A 22,106-nucleotide genomic window follows, 5' to 3' on the forward strand; every position below is an offset into this window, starting at 1 on the left:
GTCTATAATGTAGACTGTAGCCTGGTTATTAAGTTTGGTGAGTGTACTGGCAGTCTATAATGTAGACTGTAGCCTGGTTATTAAGCTGGGTGAGTGTACTAGCAGTCTATAATGTAGACTGTAGCCTGGTTATTAAGTTTGGTGAGTGTACTGGCAGTCTATAATGTAGACTGTAGCCTGGTTATTAAGTTTGGTGAGTGTACTGGCAGTCACACACCACACAACACACATCACAACCACACCATACCCACACCACACACACCACAGACAAAGATCCCCCGTATAGCCGTTGACAGACCGTTGGGGAGGGGGCAAGTGCTGTTAGCGAGTAGGAGCGCCTCTGGAAGCCGGCACTGGCACACGAGGGGGGGGGGGGGCAGGACCACCAACACTAAGTGCCGGTGACGTCACCACGGCGCCCGTGCCAGGCCAGGTGCACTTTGAGGTCACGTGAAGTTGTCGAAGGCTCACCGACAGACCCAGGTGCCATGGGTTGGCCGACTGCGATGACTGGTAAGATGCACCAGCTGCTGTACTCCCTGCTGTGCCGGCCCACCACGCCCCGGCCGGACACAAGCGGACAAAGATGTCCCGTATAATGGAAATAATAAAATAATAAGAATAAAACATAATACAATAATTCTCACGACGTGTCGGCCACAACGCAAGCAGCCGTCCGTTGTGGCCGAAACGTCGTGAGAATGATTTTATTATGTTTTATTATTATTTTATTATTTCCATTCTACGTGACTTTACCGAAAGAACCAAGAAGATGAATTTAAATGTCCCGTATAGCCGTCGACTGTTGTGGCAAGTGCCGTTAGCGGGCAACCTCGTGGCAATGTTGAGCACATCGCAACAGACACACTCGTTTGAGGCTGAATGAACCGAGGTGGGAGAGAGAGAGAGGAGGGGGTGGGTGGAGAGAGACCCAGGACCGGTTCAGATAATCGCCACTGTATTGGTGGTCGTGAGCGGGAATCGATCGATCGATCGATAGAGAGACACGGCACGCAAGGACACACACGGGAGACACACAGGCAAACGGGACACACGAAGACCTTTCGTGGCCGTGGCGCGGGGGGGGGCTAAGCATGCAAGGGCCGGCACTTCAAAGAGCGGGCCGCACACGTGCGTATTCTGTGGTCTTTTCGCACGTAGGTGAGAAAGGCTGCGACTGGGGATCAAAGGCACCGCGTTGTTTTTTTCCCCCAAGTGGAGCTAAGCTGGGAGCGTGGGGATAGCACGCGACAGACGCAGGTATTGGAGGTGACGGCGGGACCAGGGAAGGGAGTACATCGTGTCCAACGCAAAACAAATAAGAAGAAGAATGGATTTTTAAATATATTTTTTGAATGGATCATTTCGGAACTTTTCGATATTCAAGGATGATTTCGGGTTTTCGGAGTTTTTTTTTTACATCTGTGGCCAAGTCACTTTGGAACAATAATACATACAGACACCTCGGTGAGCTTTGTATGGCAGGATGGGGATCTCCTTCATCGCGTCTCCCGTCCCACCTAAGACGGCAGCCTTTTCCCAATATTCCGCGCGGGGCCACCGCTTCTGATGTTTGGGCATTGCCAAAAAGCTTGGGGAACGCCATTGTGGTCGCTGCAGGCCATCTCAGGAGATGATCCATTTTCTTTGATTCTTTCGATAAAGCCACGTAGATCGAAAAAAAAAGTGAATAAAAAAATAACTAGCCTGGGTCTTAATCGGAGTGTACTGGCAGTCTATAATGTAGACTGTAGCCTGGTTATTAAGCTGGGTGAGTATATTGGCAGTCTATAATGTAGACTGGTTATTAAGCTGGGTGAGTGTACTGGCAGTCTGTAGCTTTAAAAATAAAAAAATAATCATAGATGATCCATTGTTTGCTTCTCTTGACAAGGACACGTGATTTGCATCTGGCGAAACCTACTCTCACGACGCTGATGCTGATGGGTGTTCGTGTGCGTTGGTGTGGCGCTGTCCGAATTCATTCACGGAACAGCGCCGAGGACAGTGACGGCTGAGATGAAGTACTGCAACACACGTGCGGTGGGGGTAATGATTCAGGGTTGTAATCTAAATGAAATGCATAAAGAACAGATGAAACACAGCCCCCTGTTGGCAAGCAACCACTCAGATTGTTGCTGTAAGCCATCACCCGCATACACTTTAACGGTTAAAAAAACACACATCTCGCGATATTCGTCTAAGATAATTTCCCTTGAGCAGAACATATAATACCGTATTTATCTGGATTATAAGACGAACTGGTTAACGTTGTATTTTACAGCAAAACGTTGGTGCGTTTGTGTTGCGTGTGTGCGCGCGTGCCAAACCAGATTCATTTAAATGTAATGACACCAGACACCAAGTTTGGAGTGCGTCGTCCTTTGCAGGGCGTCTTATACCCCGGAGAATACGGCAATACATTTTACACGATGGGCGATAGCCCAACAGTGTGAAGGTCCACAGCCCGAAACGTTGGCCTTTTTTATATATTGTTTTCTGTTGTTATAAAGCAGTAGTAATGACACATAGTGATATAACATAAACCGTTAGTGCTCGTTCGTCACCAACGCAAACGGACTCGTTGATCTCGTATTTGATTCATTGCGAAAACACTTAGATGTCCAGCGCATGCAGTCCCAAGTGTGTCCACGTGGCCTGTATTATTTGTACTGCAAACCGCTTTCGCAATGTTCGCGATGCAGGCAGGCGGAGAGAGAGAGAGCGCACATGCGCGTCTCTTCCAAGCCGTCCTTGCCGATTCGAAGTGTAAATTTGTAAAAAAAAAAAAATTCCCACGTGGTGCCACGCAATATACTTTAAAAATTATAAATCTCATCGTATCTCTCCTCCCTCTTCTCTCTCCATATATATAGCGACATTTAAAACAGTCTACCATTTCTCTTTGGCATCCACCGCACGGCGTATAATTACATATAGTTTTTTTCCCTCTCTCTCTCTCTCTCTTTATCACGTTATAAATAGCGATAGCAAGAACAATTTGGAAAAGTGTGTGCATAGTTAGAGGGGGGTACAACAACACTGTCTGAAATTAATGATATGCATCGAGTTGGAAGCCCAGCACTGGCCACGCACTTTTTTTCCGAGTACGAAAATGCCACCACGTGCGCGTTCGGACAGCGAGTGGATAACGAGGGCTGGCGACGCGCTTCGTGGACAGAGAGGGCCGCACGGTTACCCACTCCCCCCTCCTCCCCCCCCCACCACGACTCTCTCCGGTCATCGCCCCTGCCCTGTGTGGAGGAGACCCTCAGTCCCACAGCGATGGCAGTGAGACATCACGGGGCGCGCGCGGCGTGGTGTTCTTGTGGCTGCCTTCCCCCAGTGTCAATGATTTCCGACGGGTTTTATTTCAATTATAAAAGTCTAAAAGCCGGGGGGTGGGTGGGTGGGTTCCACCAAATCGCTCTTGATAAATCACTTGCCTACCGACTGCTTTGTTCACATCTGAGCGACGAGTTGCGCAACAAAAGGGGGCAATGCAACAGCGGAATCGAGATCTTAACGGCTAATCGCAGTTCACTTAAAACTCGCGTGACGTTCACGAGCTACGTCGCTGCAATTGCTCGCAACAGGTTGCGCGACTGCTCGCGCAACTGCTCGCAACCGGTTGCGCGCTGGCTCGCAACCGGTTGCAGAGACGTCCAAATACGAACGACTCCGTTGCACGCAACCGATCGCTTTCGAGTGGACCCGTCCCTTAAGTCGTCAAATTCGGTGACAAGCAGTGGAATTTTAGTCAAGTCTGTGGATTTCATTTCGTGATCTTACTGTACTTGACTAACAGGATAAAAAGCTATTTATTCCACTATAACTTATTCAATGTTGGTGTGAAAAGGACAGACTGTATTTTCCCACCCAACCAATTATCAGTTCAGGTAATCTGTGCACTCATCAAATCTCCACATACACTTGAACCGCGTGTCGCCAATTACCAATGGGATGCTCTCCGGCTGAGCGCTGCTGTGCCTAACAACGTCACCAAACCCTCTCGACAGCAATCATCCCAACTTGCTCTGGCCTCTGGTGGGCAGCCGGATTGATCGGCGCAATTCGTTATTTTGATCCACTCACGGTCACTAAAATAAAACGACTCACGGAGGCTTGTGTTGCTTCCGAAACGTCGTGATTTAATTTAGTTATTTTCATATTTTTTATTCTATTTTTCTAATTTTTTTATTTTCACCTACGTGACTTTACCGAAAGAACCAAAGAGTACGGATCCTTGCAGTCACGAAAACTTCAAATCTAAAACGACCCATTTCACTTTGATAAACACGAAGCGTTGTTCGCGAAATTAAAACTGCTCTCGCCCCCAGGATGGCAGCTGTATTGGGGTCAGAGAGTGGACGCTGCCGTGGATGGTTCGTAAATGTTCCCTCGCTGTGCAGGTCCTATTTCAATTCGAGGCACATTTTCAGCCCGGTGTGTGTCCCATCCTCTGCCCTTTTACAGCAGCGGATTTTGGCTCGCAGCGGCTCTTTGGCTGGTCATCGAACAAAGACGGTCACGGCATCGCGCGCTTTCCGATGCGCTTCTGCGGCCGTCTGGAATGCTCTTCTTTCCCCGATATTAGAAAACCACTGGCGCTATGCATTTTTAAATCTAGATTGAAAACTAATTTCTTTACAATAGTTTTTGGTGTTTCGTTTGTTGTCCTTCCCCCGCACCTCCGATTTAGCACGGGTATGGCTACGTGCGGTGGTGCGAAATAAGTCCAACGCACATACAGCAGACGTAGCCGGATGTGGGGTCCGGCACCGGGAACGACGGCGACGAGTGGAACGTCGGCACAACGTGGCGTCAACACGATGCGCCGTGCCCACACGCGGCCACCTGTGTTGTAAACCAGAGCGGGGAGTCCGCGAACAGGGGCCACACGTTTAGTTTCTAAAGCACAATCGTCTCAAGTCACCGACGCGACAAACGACAGACACAAGCAAGGCACGGATGTTCAACTGTGAGAAGATTTTTTGCATTGACCGATGGCGGCCCAGAATATCATCGCTGTATAAGTGGCCATTTGTTTCAAGGCAATTGGACTTTGTGTGTTTGACTTCACAGACGCTCATCGGCGAGCTGTAGCGTTGCAGATCAATGCCAACGTTGCGTTGGCCGCACGCGTATAATCCCGCACTGTTGGGAGGCAGCGAAGGTTCGTGGATCGCACAGATTTGTGAAATTCCCATCCTGCCGGCGGGCGTTGAGGTCAAACATACCCTGGGGCTTGCCGGGATACGGCAGTACAGCAAGCGGATTAATCTCCGTCTGTACACGCGTGGCTTTGCACTGGTTTCCCCCCACGTGCATAAACACTCGCTCGTGGAGTTGGCCAAACATCCCAACGTAGGACAGCAGAGCTTGGGGAATTGTTTGGCGAAAAATGTGCACGATACACGTTTGCGCAAAGAGGCTTAAAGATTTGCAGAAATGACGCTGTATAAATATATATACACATCTCGTTACACATCATCATTGCTACCAATTCACCAACGCGCCTTAGGCATTTACACAATGAAAATGGATGTGGCCCCAACAATGTTGCAAACTTCCCATAGCATTGGGGCTGCCCAGAGGCGTTGTTTTGACAGGATACGCCGTGCTGATGAGACCTGGCGAGGGTGAAACCAGTTCAACACCAGGCGAGCCAGCGGTTTTAGTTCACGAGGTCATGCGTTGCCGAACAGATCCGTTGAAGGGGGATCCGAGGGTTTTACTGCGTCACGAGGCAAACCGAAGTGGGGAAACGTTACTCTCGAAAGCCCCATCGGGCTGACGAGATTACGCATCGCGGCGCAGCGTCACGTATGCGACCTCGCCGGTTGACGGGGGTGCAAGCGGATATATACGCACACACACGTGACGAGGTGGGGCAAGTGGACGCCTGGACAAACGTTCCAATGCGCTTCGGCAAGGAACGCACGCACGAAATGAAGAACACCATTGTGGTTAAATCGATTGTTGACCGTCTGTTTAAAAGACGATCGTCGCACGCAAAAAGGCGCAAAATGCTGCACTGTGTGTGGGCGGTCGATTGGTCGGGGCAGACACATGACAAGTCGGATGTGTTGACGCTGTAGTGGAAAGTTCCTTTGGGTTACGGCACGCATTTGCTACGTTTGTCGAGTTTTACCGTGGCGATTGCTTTACCTATAAATCAGCAAGGCGGTAGAGAAGTCCGTAAAAGTGTTTAAATGCAGCACAACGATATCGGCGCGTCTCCTCGTTATCTTAAGACCAGCACACCCGCGAATTGCCGTGTAAATCTACGTTTCCCTTTCTCTAAAAGCTCAGATAAAAGCAAGTACAGAAAACCGCTCGTGGAGAACATCACTCTCCAAACATTTGAAACTTTTCAAATGATTTAAACGCTCGCGCGCACGCTCTCTCTTACGACATGCGCACGTGGGAAAGATTAGGATCAAATGCTCGTGAGTTTGGTCTTTAAAGATCGGAGACGACAGCTCGCTGCGCAGCGGAGGGAAATGCCGCCTTTCCACCGGATACTTCAAAGTACCAGGGGCTTCGATCGCTAACGGAAAGCACAACAGCCCCCCCCCCCAACCGCCCAAAAACGCCACTCTTTAAAAAAAAAAGATTTCAGTAATTCGGCTCAGCCAACAAATTCGTTCTTGGATGGCGATTGTGCTCAAGCAATACATTAACGAGATAGTGCACGTAATTAACAACTCGATCCGCTCGTAAAACAAACTAACGCAAAAAAAACTAACAACCCTGTTCATCATACACGAGCCCCTACACTTAAACAGCAATTCTTCTCAACCGTTTTGGGTTTTTTTTTTTTGGTGCTAAGAAACCGTTTACAACCACTACCACAAAGTCCCATCCGTGGGCGAGCTTTGTTTGCACAATCGTTTAAATCTTGCGGAGATGTACTAGGGTGCTAACGTCAACACGCGGCACGGTTAGCGGTTCCCACCTTTTTCCACTGTAGACCAAAACCAGACCACCATTATACCCCCGTCAGCATAGGTCTATCAACAGTGCAATTCTATTGCAATAACCTTCAACACAATACCACCAGATCTTGGTGTGCAAATCAATTTCAAGCGACAAGATACCATTTCCCGGCCTGGTGGCAAATCCTCGGCCCGGTGGGCCCTTTGGCACACGTTACATTGCCACCTCTGTGACCCCTACGGACTTGCAGAGGCCCTCTTGCTTACTTGCTTACGCCTGGGGGCCCCCCACAATGGCGCAAGAACCGAAGCCCTTACGTTGCTATTGCGCGCAGACCCCGACGAGTTTCAATCTATACAAGCAGACTTAACATACCGAGTTCGCTAGCGGAGCTCGGCTAAATCATTCCAACGCAGCTCGTGTCTGCGAGCACTCGGCTGACCATTTCGGCGAAGGCCGAGCTCCGGTGGCCAGATGTACGAAACACGTTGAGTAACATTTCTCTAGTTTGGAATCAACATCGGCGTAATCTAAGGAAAAATGTCACTTGAAGTGCGATTCATTATGAGAAAACCAGCCCCAGGTTCTCATGCAAACCACTGCAACAGTATTGGACTAGACAGGCAGCCTTTACAAGGCCGTAAACGCGCACACTTTTGCCCCACGATACACATTTGGTCGCTGTAATGCTTAAGAGACATCGCGTGGGTATTTTACATACCCTGTACATTCGTCTTGTAACCCGACTTTCACTCGACGTTTGGCACATTTTGGCGATTGTTTCAATGGGATGCGTTGCAGATTTTGGCAGTGAAATCGGATGCGGCCTCGAACGTGTCACAATAGCCAGCAGCGTCGCTCCCAGAGGCAATATTGAGTAGCCTTTCTCAGTTCTGTGCCTGCGTAAAGTGTATATAATACAGCAAAAAAAAACGTAGTTCTATATAGTGTCGTCGTTCATGCAAATAGCATCTCACAACGCTTAGGAACCACAAAACTGTAAGGCAACCGGGTGGGCAGTTTGCGCTCCAAACAATTGCCCAAGCTCTGCAGTCCTCTATGCATGAAGTTGTTCTCAGCTCATTAATGAGCGTTCACACACATGATATAGGGAGGGCTTAATTATTTCGCTCGATATTTTCCGGGAACGCCTGGGAGCAGGGAGATCAAAATGTAAGGGTGCCTGACATCACGTGCCGCGCCGCTTGACATCACCAACACCAATCCCCCGCTCCCTGTTGTGGTGAACATGTTGCCACGAACTACCCACGCAGATATGCGAACTCCAAAGGAGGTTTACACGTTGTTTTGCCAACGTACCCCCCCCCCCCCATCATCAACCAAGACCTCAACAATGCTCCTCGTTGCTGACTCAAAAGTCCTGATCCCCACCGCCCCCTACCCCCTTCTGGGTTCGCGCTGCTCCCGGCACCATCCTGGAGTCTCACCCAGGTTCCGGAAGTACGCTGGGGAAGAGTGCAACAACGCGGACACGTCCAGGATCGACACCACGTGTACGGTGACCGTGAGCAGCCTCGACTCTGCCCATATCTGTGAAATAATTTCACGATGAAACACTTCAATTAACTCAACCAATAATAAGACACTTAAGACATTATGATTGTACGCAAGGCCGTCCATAGGGGGGGGGGGTACGGGGGCCCGGGGCAAATCCCACCATGTGAGCCCCCCCCCCACCGACGCTTTCAAACTAAACCCCCAAAGTGTGGGACCCGGGCGGTAACCCCGATTCGCCGTACCCTAGGGATGGCTCTGGCTGTGTGGTCACACCCAGGGATACATTTCAGCCGGAGCTGTGCAGGAATAAACTCCAGAAAATATTTTCCGGCCCCCACCACCACCTATCACCCCACCATCCTCCCCACGCCACCCAGATCCTACTATCAGATGGGGGGGGGGGGGGGGGGAATCTAGGGTTACTTGAGGGCCCAAGATGATATTCCAAGAGAAATTAAGCTCTGGTCACACTTGACCTTTGAACCCGTGGACAAACTGTCAACGAGTCATCGCGATTCAGCAACCGGTTGTGCGTCGTCTCGGCACCACCGTCTCATTCACATCGCTCCGCGTGCAATCAGTCTCGTGGGTACGGCTCCGTGGGTGGACGTAAACGCGTGCGCTTGTGTGTGCGCACGTCATCACGCGCTCGCTGGACACGTGTCGATCCACACCCTGGACGCCCTTGCCAACGGGTGTAGTGGTTTGCGCACCTCGCTACGAACCCGGCAGCCCGGGGTTCGATTCCCGCTAACGGCGAAGAAGTCCCGATTATCCGAACCGGTCCGGGGCCTCCCCTAGGTCGACTCAGCCTAAAACGAGTACCTGGTGCGGTGTGTAAACATCGGCGCGAGGGAGACAAAGGCGGTCGGGCGTGGTGCTGGCCACCCACCCCCTCGTGTGCCGTTCCGTTCAGGTGCTCGCTAACAGCACTTGCCCCAACAGTCTGCTAGAGGCTATACGGGGGATCTTTGCAGTCGTAGTCACGCGCTTGCTGCGCACGCGTCAATCCGCACCCTGGACACCCTTGCCAAGGGGTTTCTTTTTTTTGCTCCATCTCGAGGGCCCTTTCCGGGTGAAATATTTAAATAAATAATGACGCTATTGAAAATAAAAGTGCCGCGAGGTGGCGGCGGCGGCGGTAGCGGAGTGCAGCGCAGTCGTCCGAAAGCGCCGCCGTGCGACAGAAACGCGGCGGCCCGAGTTCCGATTCCCAAGCCACGGCCAACGCCAGCTGACGAGCGACGTCGAAATTCGGTCCCGTGCCTTAACTCCCCCCCCCCCTCCGCCCCCCCCCCCCCCCAGGTGAGCAACCCGACGGTGGTGAATAACCATCAGCGGGCGGGCGGGCGTGGTGGCGGCCACACCGCCACCTCTCGTACGGCGTCCCGTGCCTCAACAGGCGCTCACCAACAGCACCTGCCCCCCGGATAAGTCTACGTTGCTACGTAGGGGGGCGAGGGTGTGTGAAGTCAACGTCGTGTCCGTCAAACGTGCACACGTCTCTCTGGGGTTGCGCACTTGGGTCTGTACGTCCGGACCCCACGGCGGGGAATGGAAGCAAAGCTTGAACGTTTTTGTTGCACGAACTTCCGAGGGCACAGGACCACCGCCGGCCCCAACACCCCATTAAACGTTCGTCCGCCCCAGTGCCGTGTCTCGTTGCAACCCAACCCGGCGCACGCACGGCCTCCGACGTTAATGAAAATACGGTCATGGCGATGACCTTTTCTTGCCAACTCGTTCATCAAAACAAGGCTCACTTCTGCACCATGAAAGGATCTCCCCGAACGAGAATCAATACGCCTTTTCAAGCCACGCCACCTCCATAACACTCACCGACAGCCGCACCGAGACCACTGACTCATCACCAGACTATACCCCCAATACTAGACTATACCCATCACCATACTATACCCCCATTACTAGACTATACCCATTACCAGACTATACCCCCATTACTAGACTATACCCATCGCCAGACTATACCCCCATTACTAGACTATACCCATGACCAGACTATACCCCCATTACTAGACTATAACACCATTACTAGGATATACCCTATTACTAGACAATATTGACATCACGACATTCTAAGGCATAACTCTGAGAGTTCAAGTCTAGAGCTGATATAAAATGAGCCTGCATTTCAGTGTACTACTGGGCTATTAGGTTTATAGGAAGCTCGCTGAACGCGTCCTAACTAGCCTACAATAGATACGCATCGATGGCGGTTGCGCAGAAACATGCGTAGATATGGGAGGTGCATTGGCACGGTGGGTAACACGACGCAAGATGGACCAACAAAAACAACTGAACAGAGCGAAGAAGAGAGAGGGATGAAGGGAAGAGAGAGAATGTGTTGCCAGCCTGGAAAACGCTCCTGCCAATTACTCAGCCGGGAAATCCAAACGTCGCAAAACGCCGCCCGCGCTCCCGCCACCGCTAAGCTAACGCAGGCCGCGTCCGTGACACGGAGCGCCCGAGAGCTTAGCCATAGCCCTGCATTCTCAAGAAGGCGGATGTGAAACGCAAGAAGGGTCCGATTTGATTTCATCTCTTGGACAGCCAACGATATACCGTGTGCGTTGCGAGTAGATATTACGTTATTTTATAACAGGAACCGGAAGGGGGCATGGTCTTGTTGGTGAGAGGGGGGGGGAGGGTGGGTGGGGGCCCGTGTTAACATTCCCGGGTTGTTCCTGGGCCACTCCCGGATCCGGCAGCGCAGCTCCGGTTCGCTCATTCGCTCGTTCGTTCCGTTTTCTTTTTCGCCGTAGATCACGGACGGGAGGCGTCTCTCCCGCCGGGGATGCGCGCGAGAGTTCGAAGCATAACGCGTCGGTGCGACGCACACGCGCGCCTAGTCCAGCACGGGTCCGAGCGTGAGCGCGAGCGAGTTGTCGTGAGACAGGTCGAGGTCGGCCAAGGGCTGGCTCGCCGCCCCGAGGAAGACGGAGCGCTTGCTGCCCTCCACGCTCCACACGCTGATCTGCAGCGCTCGCTGCGCCAGCGCCTCCCGGCTGTAGCTGCTGTACAGGAACTGCGCCGTCGCGAGGGAGCAGAGCGAAGTGGGGGGGGAGGTGGCGGGGGGGGGGAGATGAGGTGTGAGCGGGAGAGACAGAGGGAGAGAGCACGGAGCTGCGGAGATATAAAACCTCCTGTGATTCCCATGCTGGCTGTTATCCTTTGGGAAGTTACACAATCGGCCAGCTGGCGGCGCTGCGGTAGAGCGAGCGGTTCGCAATTGGAAAGGTCGCGAGTTGAAATCCTGGCTGTGAGGTGTGGTTGACTCAAGCCATCATCCCTCCGGTGTCGTTAAAATGAGTACCGCATTGTGGGGAAGTCTCCACCTTGACTGTCCTATGGATAGACTCGCCCCCGCCATAGGAACGTAGAGTTTCCTTCACTGGCTCAGGGCTGCAAACAATGAATGAGTACTGCCTCATTGCTTATTTGAGCAGGAAATCACTTTTGACTTTACACGGACAGTTGGTCAGAGGTCAGAGGTCAGAGCACCGAGCTGGCACCGCCGCTAGTCTGGGTTTCAGCCACATGTCATTTGGTCGCAGGATCGTACCACGTCGTCGAATGTGGGTTTGGGTGTTCGTGGAGGGCCGTACCATCTCGTTGAACGTGGGGTTAAGTGTTTGGCGCAGGGTCGTACCATCTCTTCTTGGTTCTTTCGGTAAAGTCAAGTAAAAGGGAAATAATAAAATAATAAAAATGAAACATAATAAAATACAATTCTCACGACGTTTCGGCCACAACGCAAGCAGCCGTCCTCAGGTGAAGAACAGAGCTGTCGGAAAGACAGCGTCATTCCGACAGCCGAACAGCCCTGTTCTTCACCTGAGGACGGCTGCTTGCGTTGTGGCCGAAACGTCGTGAGAATTGTATTTAATGTTTTATTTTATTATTTCCCTTCTACGTGACTTTACCGAAAGAACCAAGAAGATGAATGCCTGCAGTCACGAAAGCTTTAAATCGAAATCTCGTACCATCTCGTCAAATGTGGGTTTGGGTGTTTGCGCAGGGTCGTACCATCTCGTTGAATTTGGGGTTGGGTGTTCTGTGCAGCACGCGCGTCTTGCGCTTGGTGGCGAGGTAGGGGTCTGGTAGCAGCAGCGTCTTGACGCACGGGAAGAGGTCGGATCCTGCGGGAGACACCTGGCGATACGAGCCGCCCAGAGAAGGGTGGTGTTTCATCGGCAACTTGATTTTTGCCACCGCTAGTCAGCCAACGTTCTGCTCCAAGGCAAAACACGTAATAATAATTTACTACTTTGTTATTCGTGCTATTCTTCGAGTGAGAAGCTTCAAGAAGCTGCTATGCTTCACGGACACGGCCTGCAGTAGTGTCACAGTAGGGTGACGATGTTGCTGCTGCTGCTGCTGAATGGTTAACTTGCGGGTAATTTTTAGCAAATTTTGACCGCGACGCCTGCAACGCAACAGCCTAGCTGACCGTCGCGGGATCTTTAACGTCCGCTGCGAATGCGAAGGGGCGCGCAACGGCACCGTTGTGGATGACACGCCCCTGTGAGCTCAACACAGTTTCGTGGCCTGCGGGACCCCGAGCCCGAACCTCCCTGGGGGGAACGAGCTCACCCTCGCTCCCCCGTCCCTCGCTCCCCCGTCCCTCGCTCCCCCGTCCCTCGCGCCGATCGCGCAGACGACGACGACGACTCACCAGGCCGCGGCAGCCGAACACGAGGACGTAGAGGCTTCCGTTGCGGTGAACGATGCGGATGTCCACCTCGCCGCCGGGCTCGGAGCCCAGCGGCACCGCGTGCAAGCCCTCTGCGGGGGTCCAGGGACAACACCAACGTTACCGGGGTAGGGTAGGCGGTATAACAACGGTTGAAAACTCGTCATCTGGATCAGGGGTCGGCAACCTGCGGAGCCGCACGGCGGCGGCTCTTCAAGGAGTGCCTCGAGACGTTATTTATGAAAGACCTCCGTCTCGTAGTCACTTGTATTGCGGCTCTTTAAATATCGAGGTTTGTACTGAATACGAAAACATGGCTGCCAACCCCTGGTCTAGATTGAGAACTCATTCATTTAGAACTGCCTTTTGTGTTTAGTCTGTCTTCCTTCCACCCCGCACATCCGATTAGGACTCTCATCTTCCGTTTACAGCCCTACGTTAGCAGCGGTGGAAACCTTGCATTCCTATGACAGGGGGTGAGTCTGTCCAAACTCCAACCACTGTTGACTTTCCCCACAAAGCGGTACCGATTTTATCGATCCCGGAAGCATGATGGGCTGAGTCAATCCCCCCACAGCCAGGATTTTAATTCGCAAGCTTTTAATTGTCACCTCCGATTAGCACGGCTGACTACATGCAGTGGCAAATAAGTTCAAAGTCTGTACTTAGAACGACACACCCGAGAGTGACATTCACCCCCATCCCCGTAGAACCCTCCCAGACCGCCCAGGTCACCCCTGCAAAAAGAAGGAGGCAATGTTTCATCATGCATCTCGATTAGGGTTAATGTCATCCCCTGGCTTTTTAAACTTCGTTCTTTGTGTGTACTTATGTTGAACTTCTTTGACACCGCATGTAGCCAAACGCGCTAATTGGAGGCGCTAATCTCCTTCGGCCGTCCATCTCTAACGACCGCGATGACGACTGCGGAGAATTGCGAGGAGCAGCATTTTCCCCGCACGCTCGTGGGATGAGAGCCCAGCAGCCCTTGAACAGAAGCATCGGCTGCACTGTGGCCAAGAGTTTCTCGTCTGCTGCATGAGATTTGTGTTGTGCCGCTGATGGTGTCGATGCCGATAGGTTTGGTTTTTTCTTTCCCTTTTCTATTCGTATATGCATAAAATATCTATATACATACACCAATATTGCCAAAATTGAAAAATTTAGCTATAAACTAAACAATCATTATTTTACCAGGTGAGAAAGTAATTTTTCAGAAGCGACCTGGCCACAAATGAGAGCTCAACCAAGTGGCTCATGATGTTAACATTTATAGCAGCCAAATAATCTGAACGCACATTGATTCTAAATGTGGAGGCAAAAAACTGGAGGGCCCGTAGAAAAATCCGCGCGACCACGGGGGAGATACCACAGGCGTCAGGGTCGCGATCGAACCCACGACCTCTGTATACCAGGCGAGGTAGTTAACATCTCCTAGCCACCGTGATGATGATGAGAGAGAGAGACACACAAACTCCAAATATACAGCAGCAGGCGTCAGGGTCGGGATCGAACCCACGGCCTCTGTATACCAGGCGAGCCACCGTGGTGTCCGGAAGAAGACACTGACCTGGAGACGATGGCGAGCTCTCCGCGTCCGACTGACTTTGGTCTCGAATGAGGGACATCAGAAACATCGCCACCAGCTCACACTGGCAGAGCGCAGGAGGACGACAACAGAGACAGGTGTTAGCCTTGGCCATTGCCGCACAACAACACGGTAAGGGGAATCGAACTCGGTCACCAGGTTTGTAGCGCAGTGCCCCAACCAGAGGTCGCAATGGGGTACCCGATACCCGTACCCTACCCGATACCCGGCTACCCATACCCGGCCAGGTACAGGTACGGGTACCCGGCCGGGTGCAGGTACCCGTTTGCAACCCTGGTGCGGTCGGGTATGGGTAGGCGGTGAGTCACTGGTGAGTAACCGTTTTGTCACTCTTTTCCCAACATCTTGTCTCTTCTCACAATTCAATTTCCTAGAATCAACCCACCCGCGCCTGCAACATGGCTTCATCCCAGAGGTCGCAATCGGGTACCCGATACCTGTACCCTACCCGATATCCGGGTACCCGTTTGCGACCCTGGTGCGTCCGGGTATGGGTACGGGTAAGGAATCAAAACCCGTTTGCGACCTCTGGCCCCAACTGCTCCGCTCACCTATACCATTAAGGCCAGCAACCCACGCACGGCCGCCTTTGTCTCCCTCATGACGACTTTTCACATCGCAACCTGGTACTCATTTGAGGCCGAGTCGACCTATGGGAGGCCCAGTACCGATACGGATAATCGTCACCGACGTTGTCCGTGAGCGGGAATCGAACTCGGGTCGCCGGGTTCTTAGCACAGCGCGCGAATCTCTACACGACCGCTCCGCTCCCCAGACTAAAACGCACTCACAATAATAATAATAAAACACACAAAGACAAAGATACCCCGTATAGCCTTCACAGACCGTTGGGGCAAGTGGCACGCATTTTTCACAGACACAGACACACACAGGTGACACGCTCGCACCTGTGCCACCTCTGGCGAGGTGTACTGCAGGAGCGCTGCCAGGTAGTTGCTGATGTCGATTTTCCGGCGAGCAGCCACCTCCTGCGTGTTCACCCGGCCGAGGATGAGCCGGTTTGGGAACCTTCGCAACAACACCAGATTCATCATCACCGTCACCGCCACCACTACCAACACAGCGCCAACTCGTCACGGCGTGGGGGAGGGCCCTCATCCAGCAGTGGATTGACAAGAATGGCCGTACACTCACAAGAGGCGCACGTTGGGGGGCGCGGTGACGTGGCCCCGCGTTTGCGCGTTCGTCGCTTGCCGCAGAGGTTCGCGGTCTGAGTCCGACTGCTGCCCTGGCTGTCACTGCGGGCCGTGACAGTACGCACTGCCGCGTGCCTCCGGGTGGACGTCGAGTACCACCTCGTGTCAGTCACATGACTCGGTCGGCAGGTCGCTGTGTGCCGGCGTCCGGGTGCAATAGTGCCAAATTCGAAAATGACCCGCCAACTGGGAATACACGTGTCAATAACCGCCTCCTGCTCCCCGCGCCTCTGATTAGCAAGGGCTGGTGGCTATGTACGGTGCGAAAGAAGTTCAGCAAACGTACGTAACATGCAAACGACTGCAGGCACGAGGCTGCGAAACGCAGCGGCGCCCCCTCCTTCGCGATAGCCTCGCGCTGTAAGCACGGCGCGAATACCAACTTGTTGATTTAGTTGTTTTCATTTATTTTCTTTTTTACCTACGTGACTTTACCGAAAAAAACGAGTATGAATCCTTGCAGTCACGAAAGCTTCAAATCTAGAATTATTGTTTTTTTTGTTATTCACGAACAGGATGGAGAAGATCGGCACGAACGCAGCTCCTCACCGCGGCAACTTTGGCGCGGGGAAGAGCATAGACAACTTCGAGTGCAGCTCCTGCAGCTCCCCGAAGGTCCTGTGGATGACGCTGGGCGCCGGGTGTCCTTCGCGCTTCACCTGAATCGAGAAGAGCTGCAGAGCGTCGCGTAGAGGCGGCGGGGGAATGGAATACACGGGAGCTCAAGTTGGTTGCGCAGTCCAAGCCGTGAGATGCAAAGATCCAAATGATCACGTTGAGAATGCAGAACCGCTAGATGAGAATCAGAATCTTTATTCATCCTGGTGAAATCCGATGAGGTATGAGGTTCTTTTTTTTACAGATGTCCAGTAGGGGCACGGGGTCAGAAAGTTACAACAAACAATAAAAAAAAGTAGGAGTGCAAAGTATAGAAAAGGTAAGCAAATCACGATAAATTTATTCAAATATATACTGAAACTAAATCTTTTTTTTTTAACCAGGTAAGGCTCACTGAGCTATTAATTATTTTTTAGAAGGGACTTGGCCATAAATAATAGTGGCTTATCATGTGGAAATGTACAGCAGCCAAATAATCTAAATGCATGTTTCTAAGATGGCTACGTAGAATCAGAATCTCTCTCATCCTGGAGAAATCCGATGAGCTATGAAGCAAATTTTTCACGAGACATCCAGTAAGGGCGGGTGAGTGGGTACGTATGCAGGCGGGTGTGTGTGGGTGTGTAGGGCGGCAAGGTGAGTGTGGGTACGCGGGTAGCTGTATAAGTTGGCGGGGCACGCACGTAATACTTGTCGGGGTTGTAGCGCTTGCTGTAGCCCGTGACGCAAGCGTGCAGGGCCCTGCCCTGGGTCGAGGCGGCGGCGATGGCGAGGTCACGCGGGGTCACGATGGAGAGCGAGGGGCGGCCGCGGTCCGGCGACGAGCCCAGCGTGCCGGTGCCGGGAGCGCGCAGCTGTGCCAGGTTGTGGATGAAGAAGTTCATGCGCGTGGCCAGGCTGCTGAGGCTCAGCTTGATGTGCCTGCGGCGGGCAGCGGACACCCGACGCGCAAGTGGAAAATTAAAATTAAAAACATTTTAAAAAATAAAAGGAAGGAAAAAAAAGATCGCTCAAAAAAACTCGTAATAAAACGAATCACGTGTGGCCCGAGGTTCTGCAAGTTGGTCCCTTACCCCGTGAAGAGCTCGGCGGCCTCTGCCTCGGTGGCTTGGGGCCGGAGTGCGTCGCGCACGTAGACGAGGCCCTCCATGTTGGACAGCTCCGGGATGCCCGACGTCATCATCTGAGCACCACGCCGCAACACACGAAAAGACAACGCAGAGGGAGGTCGTCCCCCCCATGGAACCATCTAGGCCAGGGGGTCGGCAACCTGCGGCACCAGGAGCCGGTATGCTTCGTGATGCTCGTTAGTAAGGGCAACCGTCTCTTGTATTCACTTTGCATTGCGGCTCTTGAAATATTGCGGGTTTTTTTTTTTACCGAATAAAAAAAAAATAATCGCTCATGTTATTTTGGTTGCCCGACCCCTGGTCTAGGCCGTTGGGGTGAAAATGTTTTTACCGAGCGCCTTGTGAATTCCAGGGCCTTCCTTCTTCCCTTGTTGTCCTCCCCACGCGTACAAATGCCTTCCCTGTCCCCAACTCCCCGTGGTCACCCATCATAAATCCACTCATCTCATTTCCATCTTCGTTTATTCCACGCATCGTCACCACCACCACCTTATTTTACAAACATCCCATCCACTCATCTCGTTTCATCTCGCCAACCATATTGTACCATCGTTAGTTCACTATCCAGCACCTGGTTAAGGAGCTATATAAATGGATAAGATAAGCACGAGCGGACGTGTCTGTGGTGTGGCCAGGACCAGAGGTCGCAACCGGGTACCCGATACCCGTACCCTACCCGTACCCGGCCGGGTACGGGTAGGGTACGGGTACGGGTACCCGTTTGCGACCCTGGTGCGGCCGGGTACGGGTAAGGAATCAAAACCCGTTTGCGACCTCTGGCCAGGACCCAAGCCCCGGCCGCCTTTGTCTCCACCTGGTGCTGATATTTACACATCGCACTGGACGCTCATTAAAGGCTGCATAACAATGGGGAGACCTCTCTCGTCAGGCGGCGGTGGTGGTGGGAGAGACGGAACGCGTGGGTCAATTTGGATGTCGGGTGACGATTTTGTCGATTTTGCAACAGCTGCGTGATCGAGCGGCAGGAAGCGGCGGCATCAGCAGCGCTAGAAACGATGGCGATCTTGGCCCCGACTGATGCAATGTATCGGCAGAAGCAAAAACTGCATTTCCAAGTGCTATTTTTATTCACTATTTAAAGTCCCTCGGCCTATTTGGTTTCCAGACCAATGTCATCCAGCCCCGTCTGTCCTGAGCACTCCAAAGGCAGCGGAACGCTTGACAGCTCAATTCATATCCGTACCAAAGAGAGAGCGAGGAGAGAGCGAGGAGCACTGGGTAAGAGCATACACACGGCGATGGCGTCTAGGCCTCGTACCGCCCCCACTTAGTAGCCCCCCTCCAACCCGCCCCACCCCTTGCATCCCCTGGCTCGCCGCCATCGCTCACCAGGCCCAGGAGGTTGAAGAGGAGTCCCGCGTGCTTGCGGATGGCGTTGTACGCCTGGCAACAGAGCTCCACGAACTGCTGGAAGCTGCTGGTGGGACGGTCACCGCCGTTGATGACGTACGCCATGTCGGCCGTCAGCACGAACGGGGTGCGGTCCCTAGCGCGCGTGGACACACGTTACGCGTATGAGCGCGTACTTGCAAGGGATGCGCTCCAGATTTTTAGACAGATCTGAAAAATTGCGACAAACGGGACCTACACCGAGATCTAAATTAAACTATTTTTATTTTGCCAGGTAACGCTTGTGGCGCGGTTTGGCGCCAGCTATCGTAGGGTGCAGCGGTCGTGTCGCTACGGTTCTATGCGGCGAGTGCAATGTCTTTAAAAACAACGGCGCTGCTACGCCTCTCTAAATAAAATGAACGCTGAGCCGCTTTGCGTGTTCCGAGATTCAGTGGTGAAAGGGGACCTCCCCCCCCACCACCACGCTGCAACTTGCAGACGCCTCAGAACAGCAAAGGGTTAAATTTCGATTTAAAGCTTTCGTGACTGCAGGGATTCATCTTCTTGGTTCTTTCGGTAAAGTCACGTAGAATAAAAATAATAAAGTAATAAAAAGTAAACATGATATTATTTTCTTATGTTTCATTTTTATTATTTTATTATTTCCATTCTACGTGACTTTACCGAAAGAACCAAGAAGAGCAAAGGATTAATTGCGTTTTTAAATACCACACAAGTAAACTTGAGAAGAGGTACAATGAGCACTACCGTTTGATGTTTCCGAACATCTGCGCGTGGCCCAGGAACTTGCTGAAGTCCACGTGGAACATGTGCCCCGTGGTGCGCAGCATGATGTTGTCGTTGTGCCGGTCGCAGATGCCGAGCACGTACGTGGCCACGCAGCAGCCGGCGCACGAGTAGATGAAGTTCTCCACCGCCTGGGTGCGTGCACACAAAGACAAAGATCCTCCCGTCCCCGTATAGCCTGAACAAACTGTTGTGGCAAGTGCGTGGAACAGCATCCATGCCCGGCCTCCTGTCTCCCCAGGGTCGACATTTTCACACCGCACCAGTTACTTATTTGAAGCCGAGTGGACCTAGGGGAGGCCCACGACCGGTTCAGATAATCGTCACTGGCGTTGACCGTGAGCGGGAATCGAACTCGGGCCGCCGGGTTCATAGCGCAGCACTCTAACCGCTACACTAACACACACAAATACACACACACAAATACACACACACACACATTAACAGATGGAATGCGGCCTTGATGACTGGTTGAGAAATGCGGCCTTTCCCAGCGGGCACGAGGTGCGGTAGTCCCCCGGTACCTGCTGGTACTGCTGCTCAGAGGGGTTGTGCTTGCGCAGCCAGAGGGCGAGCGGCGTGTCCTTGAAGGATCCCGTCACTCCGTGCTCTCCCTGGATCCGGCGCAGCGTCTCAGCTCCCGGCACCAACTCCACCATGCCTGCACGGGACACTCGCCACACGGCACATGGCGTCACGGCACACGGCGTCACGCGGCAAACAGCACGTGGCGTCACAACACACGGCACGCGGCACACGGCACACGACACGTGGCATGTGGTGTCCCGGCACGGGGCATGTGGCACACGGCACACGGTGTCACGGTAGACAAAGTAAAAAGGACGTCATGATGAACAACGGATTATAACCTTTAAATGAAATAAGTCTGTGTCACCGCGGCCTTACAAATTGCACACGAATTGATGCGCATGAATATCGCGTCGCGGTCTGATTTTCGCTTGCAAGTTTCAGATTTACTGAAATACACCCGTCCTTGGACGGGCAAAAGGCTCGTTAAATAATAATAATAATATCAGTTTGGTTGGGCACTGGAACGGTGTCCCCGGATGGTATGAGGAAAGTCACGTAGGTTAAGATGTTAAAACAACCAAACAAAAACCTTTTGCAAGGAATCAAGTCTGCATTAACCACACATACTTGTGGTGAACATGCAAACAAAAATATACGGCATTGCAACTGATTGGTCCACACCAGAGACAGCTTTCTTTAGAGCCTAGTCTCAAACAGTGTTAGACCAGAGGACGCAAGAAAGGTCACATTATGCATGCTGTATAATTTAAGTTTGCATGTTCTCCCCGTGGTCGCGTGGATTTTTCTCCGGGTGCTCCGGTTTTTCCCTCCACATTTAAAAATCAATGTCACGCATTTAGACTAGGTGGGTGGGGGGGGTGCCGTTGGCATCGTGGTGGCGCGCACCTCGCTGCTTGCCCGTGGAGAGGCAGCGGAAGCGGACCATGCGCATGTCAAGGCCCTCTTGCAGCCACACGCTCTCCATGACGCGCATCACCTGCAGCGTCAGCATGTCTTGCCGCAGGTCGTCGCCCGTCTGATCAAGCACGCACGCACACACGCACGCACACATACACACGCACGCACACGCACGCACACACGCACGCACGCACAAATGCACGCACACACACGCACACACACACGCACACACACACGCACACACACACGCGCACGCACAAACACACGCACACACACACGCACACACGCACGCAGACGCACACACGCACACACGCACGCACACACGCACGGGAACGCCAAAGCTTGCTTACAGAGAGGCAGGGGAACGCGCATTCGTGCACCTGCGCAGGTGCACGCAAACAGAGCGTGCACGGCCCTAACGGTCACTTAAAGAGAAAGGACAAAGCCAAAGATCCCCCACCCCGCCACCCGCGTAGCCTTAATAGACTGTTGGGGTAAGTGCTGTTAGCGAGTAGCACTATGAAGGTCTGCACGGCACACGAAGGGGGAGGGTGGACAGCACCACGCCCGGCCGCCTTTGTCTCCCTAGTGGCAATGTTTACACATCGCACCAGGTACCCATTTGAGACTGAGTCGACCAAGGGGAAGCCCAGGACCGGTTCAGATAATCGTCACCGGTGTTGGCCGTGAGCGGGAATCGAACTCGGGTCGCCGGGTTCGTAGCGTAGCGCACTAACCCCTACATTAAT

At 52.6% G+C, this 22,106-nt stretch overlaps 1 protein-coding gene and 1 long non-coding RNA gene across 3 annotated transcripts in view; one reads left to right on the forward strand and one right to left on the reverse strand.

The window, feature by feature from the left end:
• The first annotated feature begins 379 nt into the window (after positions 1-379).
• LOC133344035 (uncharacterized) lies at positions 380-9,817 on the forward strand. The gene is made up of 3 exons (XR_009755301.1): positions 380-513; positions 1,895-2,024; positions 9,766-9,817. It is a non-coding gene; the product is annotated as an uncharacterized LOC133344035 (long non-coding RNA).
• Positions 9,796-22,106, reverse strand: part of LOC133343057 (phosphatidylinositol 4-phosphate 3-kinase C2 domain-containing subunit alpha-like) — a 33,475-nt gene continuing 21,164 nt past the window's right edge. The window contains exons 19-30 of one of the 2 annotated variants that reach the window (XM_061552529.1): positions 21,346-21,475; positions 20,433-20,569; positions 19,870-20,039; positions 19,099-19,255; positions 17,692-17,801; positions 17,302-17,539; positions 16,550-16,674; positions 15,692-15,812; positions 14,745-14,826; positions 13,157-13,266; positions 12,508-12,633; positions 9,796-11,506 (exon numbers count right to left, since the gene is read on the reverse strand). In XM_061552529.1, coding sequence (XP_061408513.1) covers positions 11,327-11,506; positions 12,508-12,633; positions 13,157-13,266; positions 14,745-14,826; positions 15,692-15,812; positions 16,550-16,674; positions 17,302-17,539; positions 17,692-17,801; positions 19,099-19,255; positions 19,870-20,039; positions 20,433-20,569; positions 21,346-21,475 — 1,686 coding nt within the window. In that variant the 3' untranslated portion in view covers positions 9,796-11,326. The remainder of the gene's footprint in view (positions 11,507-12,507; positions 12,634-13,156; positions 13,267-14,744; positions 14,827-15,691; positions 15,813-16,549; positions 16,675-17,301; positions 17,540-17,691; positions 17,802-19,098; positions 19,256-19,869; positions 20,040-20,432; positions 20,570-21,345; positions 21,476-22,106) is intronic. The other variant, XM_061552520.1, reaches the window with a different exon arrangement.

This window comes from Lethenteron reissneri, chromosome 2, assembly GCF_015708825.2.
Source record: "Lethenteron reissneri isolate LAM-NWPU_2019-01 chromosome 2, ASM1570882v1, whole genome shotgun sequence".
In the NCBI taxonomy this organism is placed as follows: Eukaryota; Metazoa; Chordata; class Hyperoartia; order Petromyzontiformes; family Petromyzontidae; genus Lethenteron; species Lethenteron reissneri.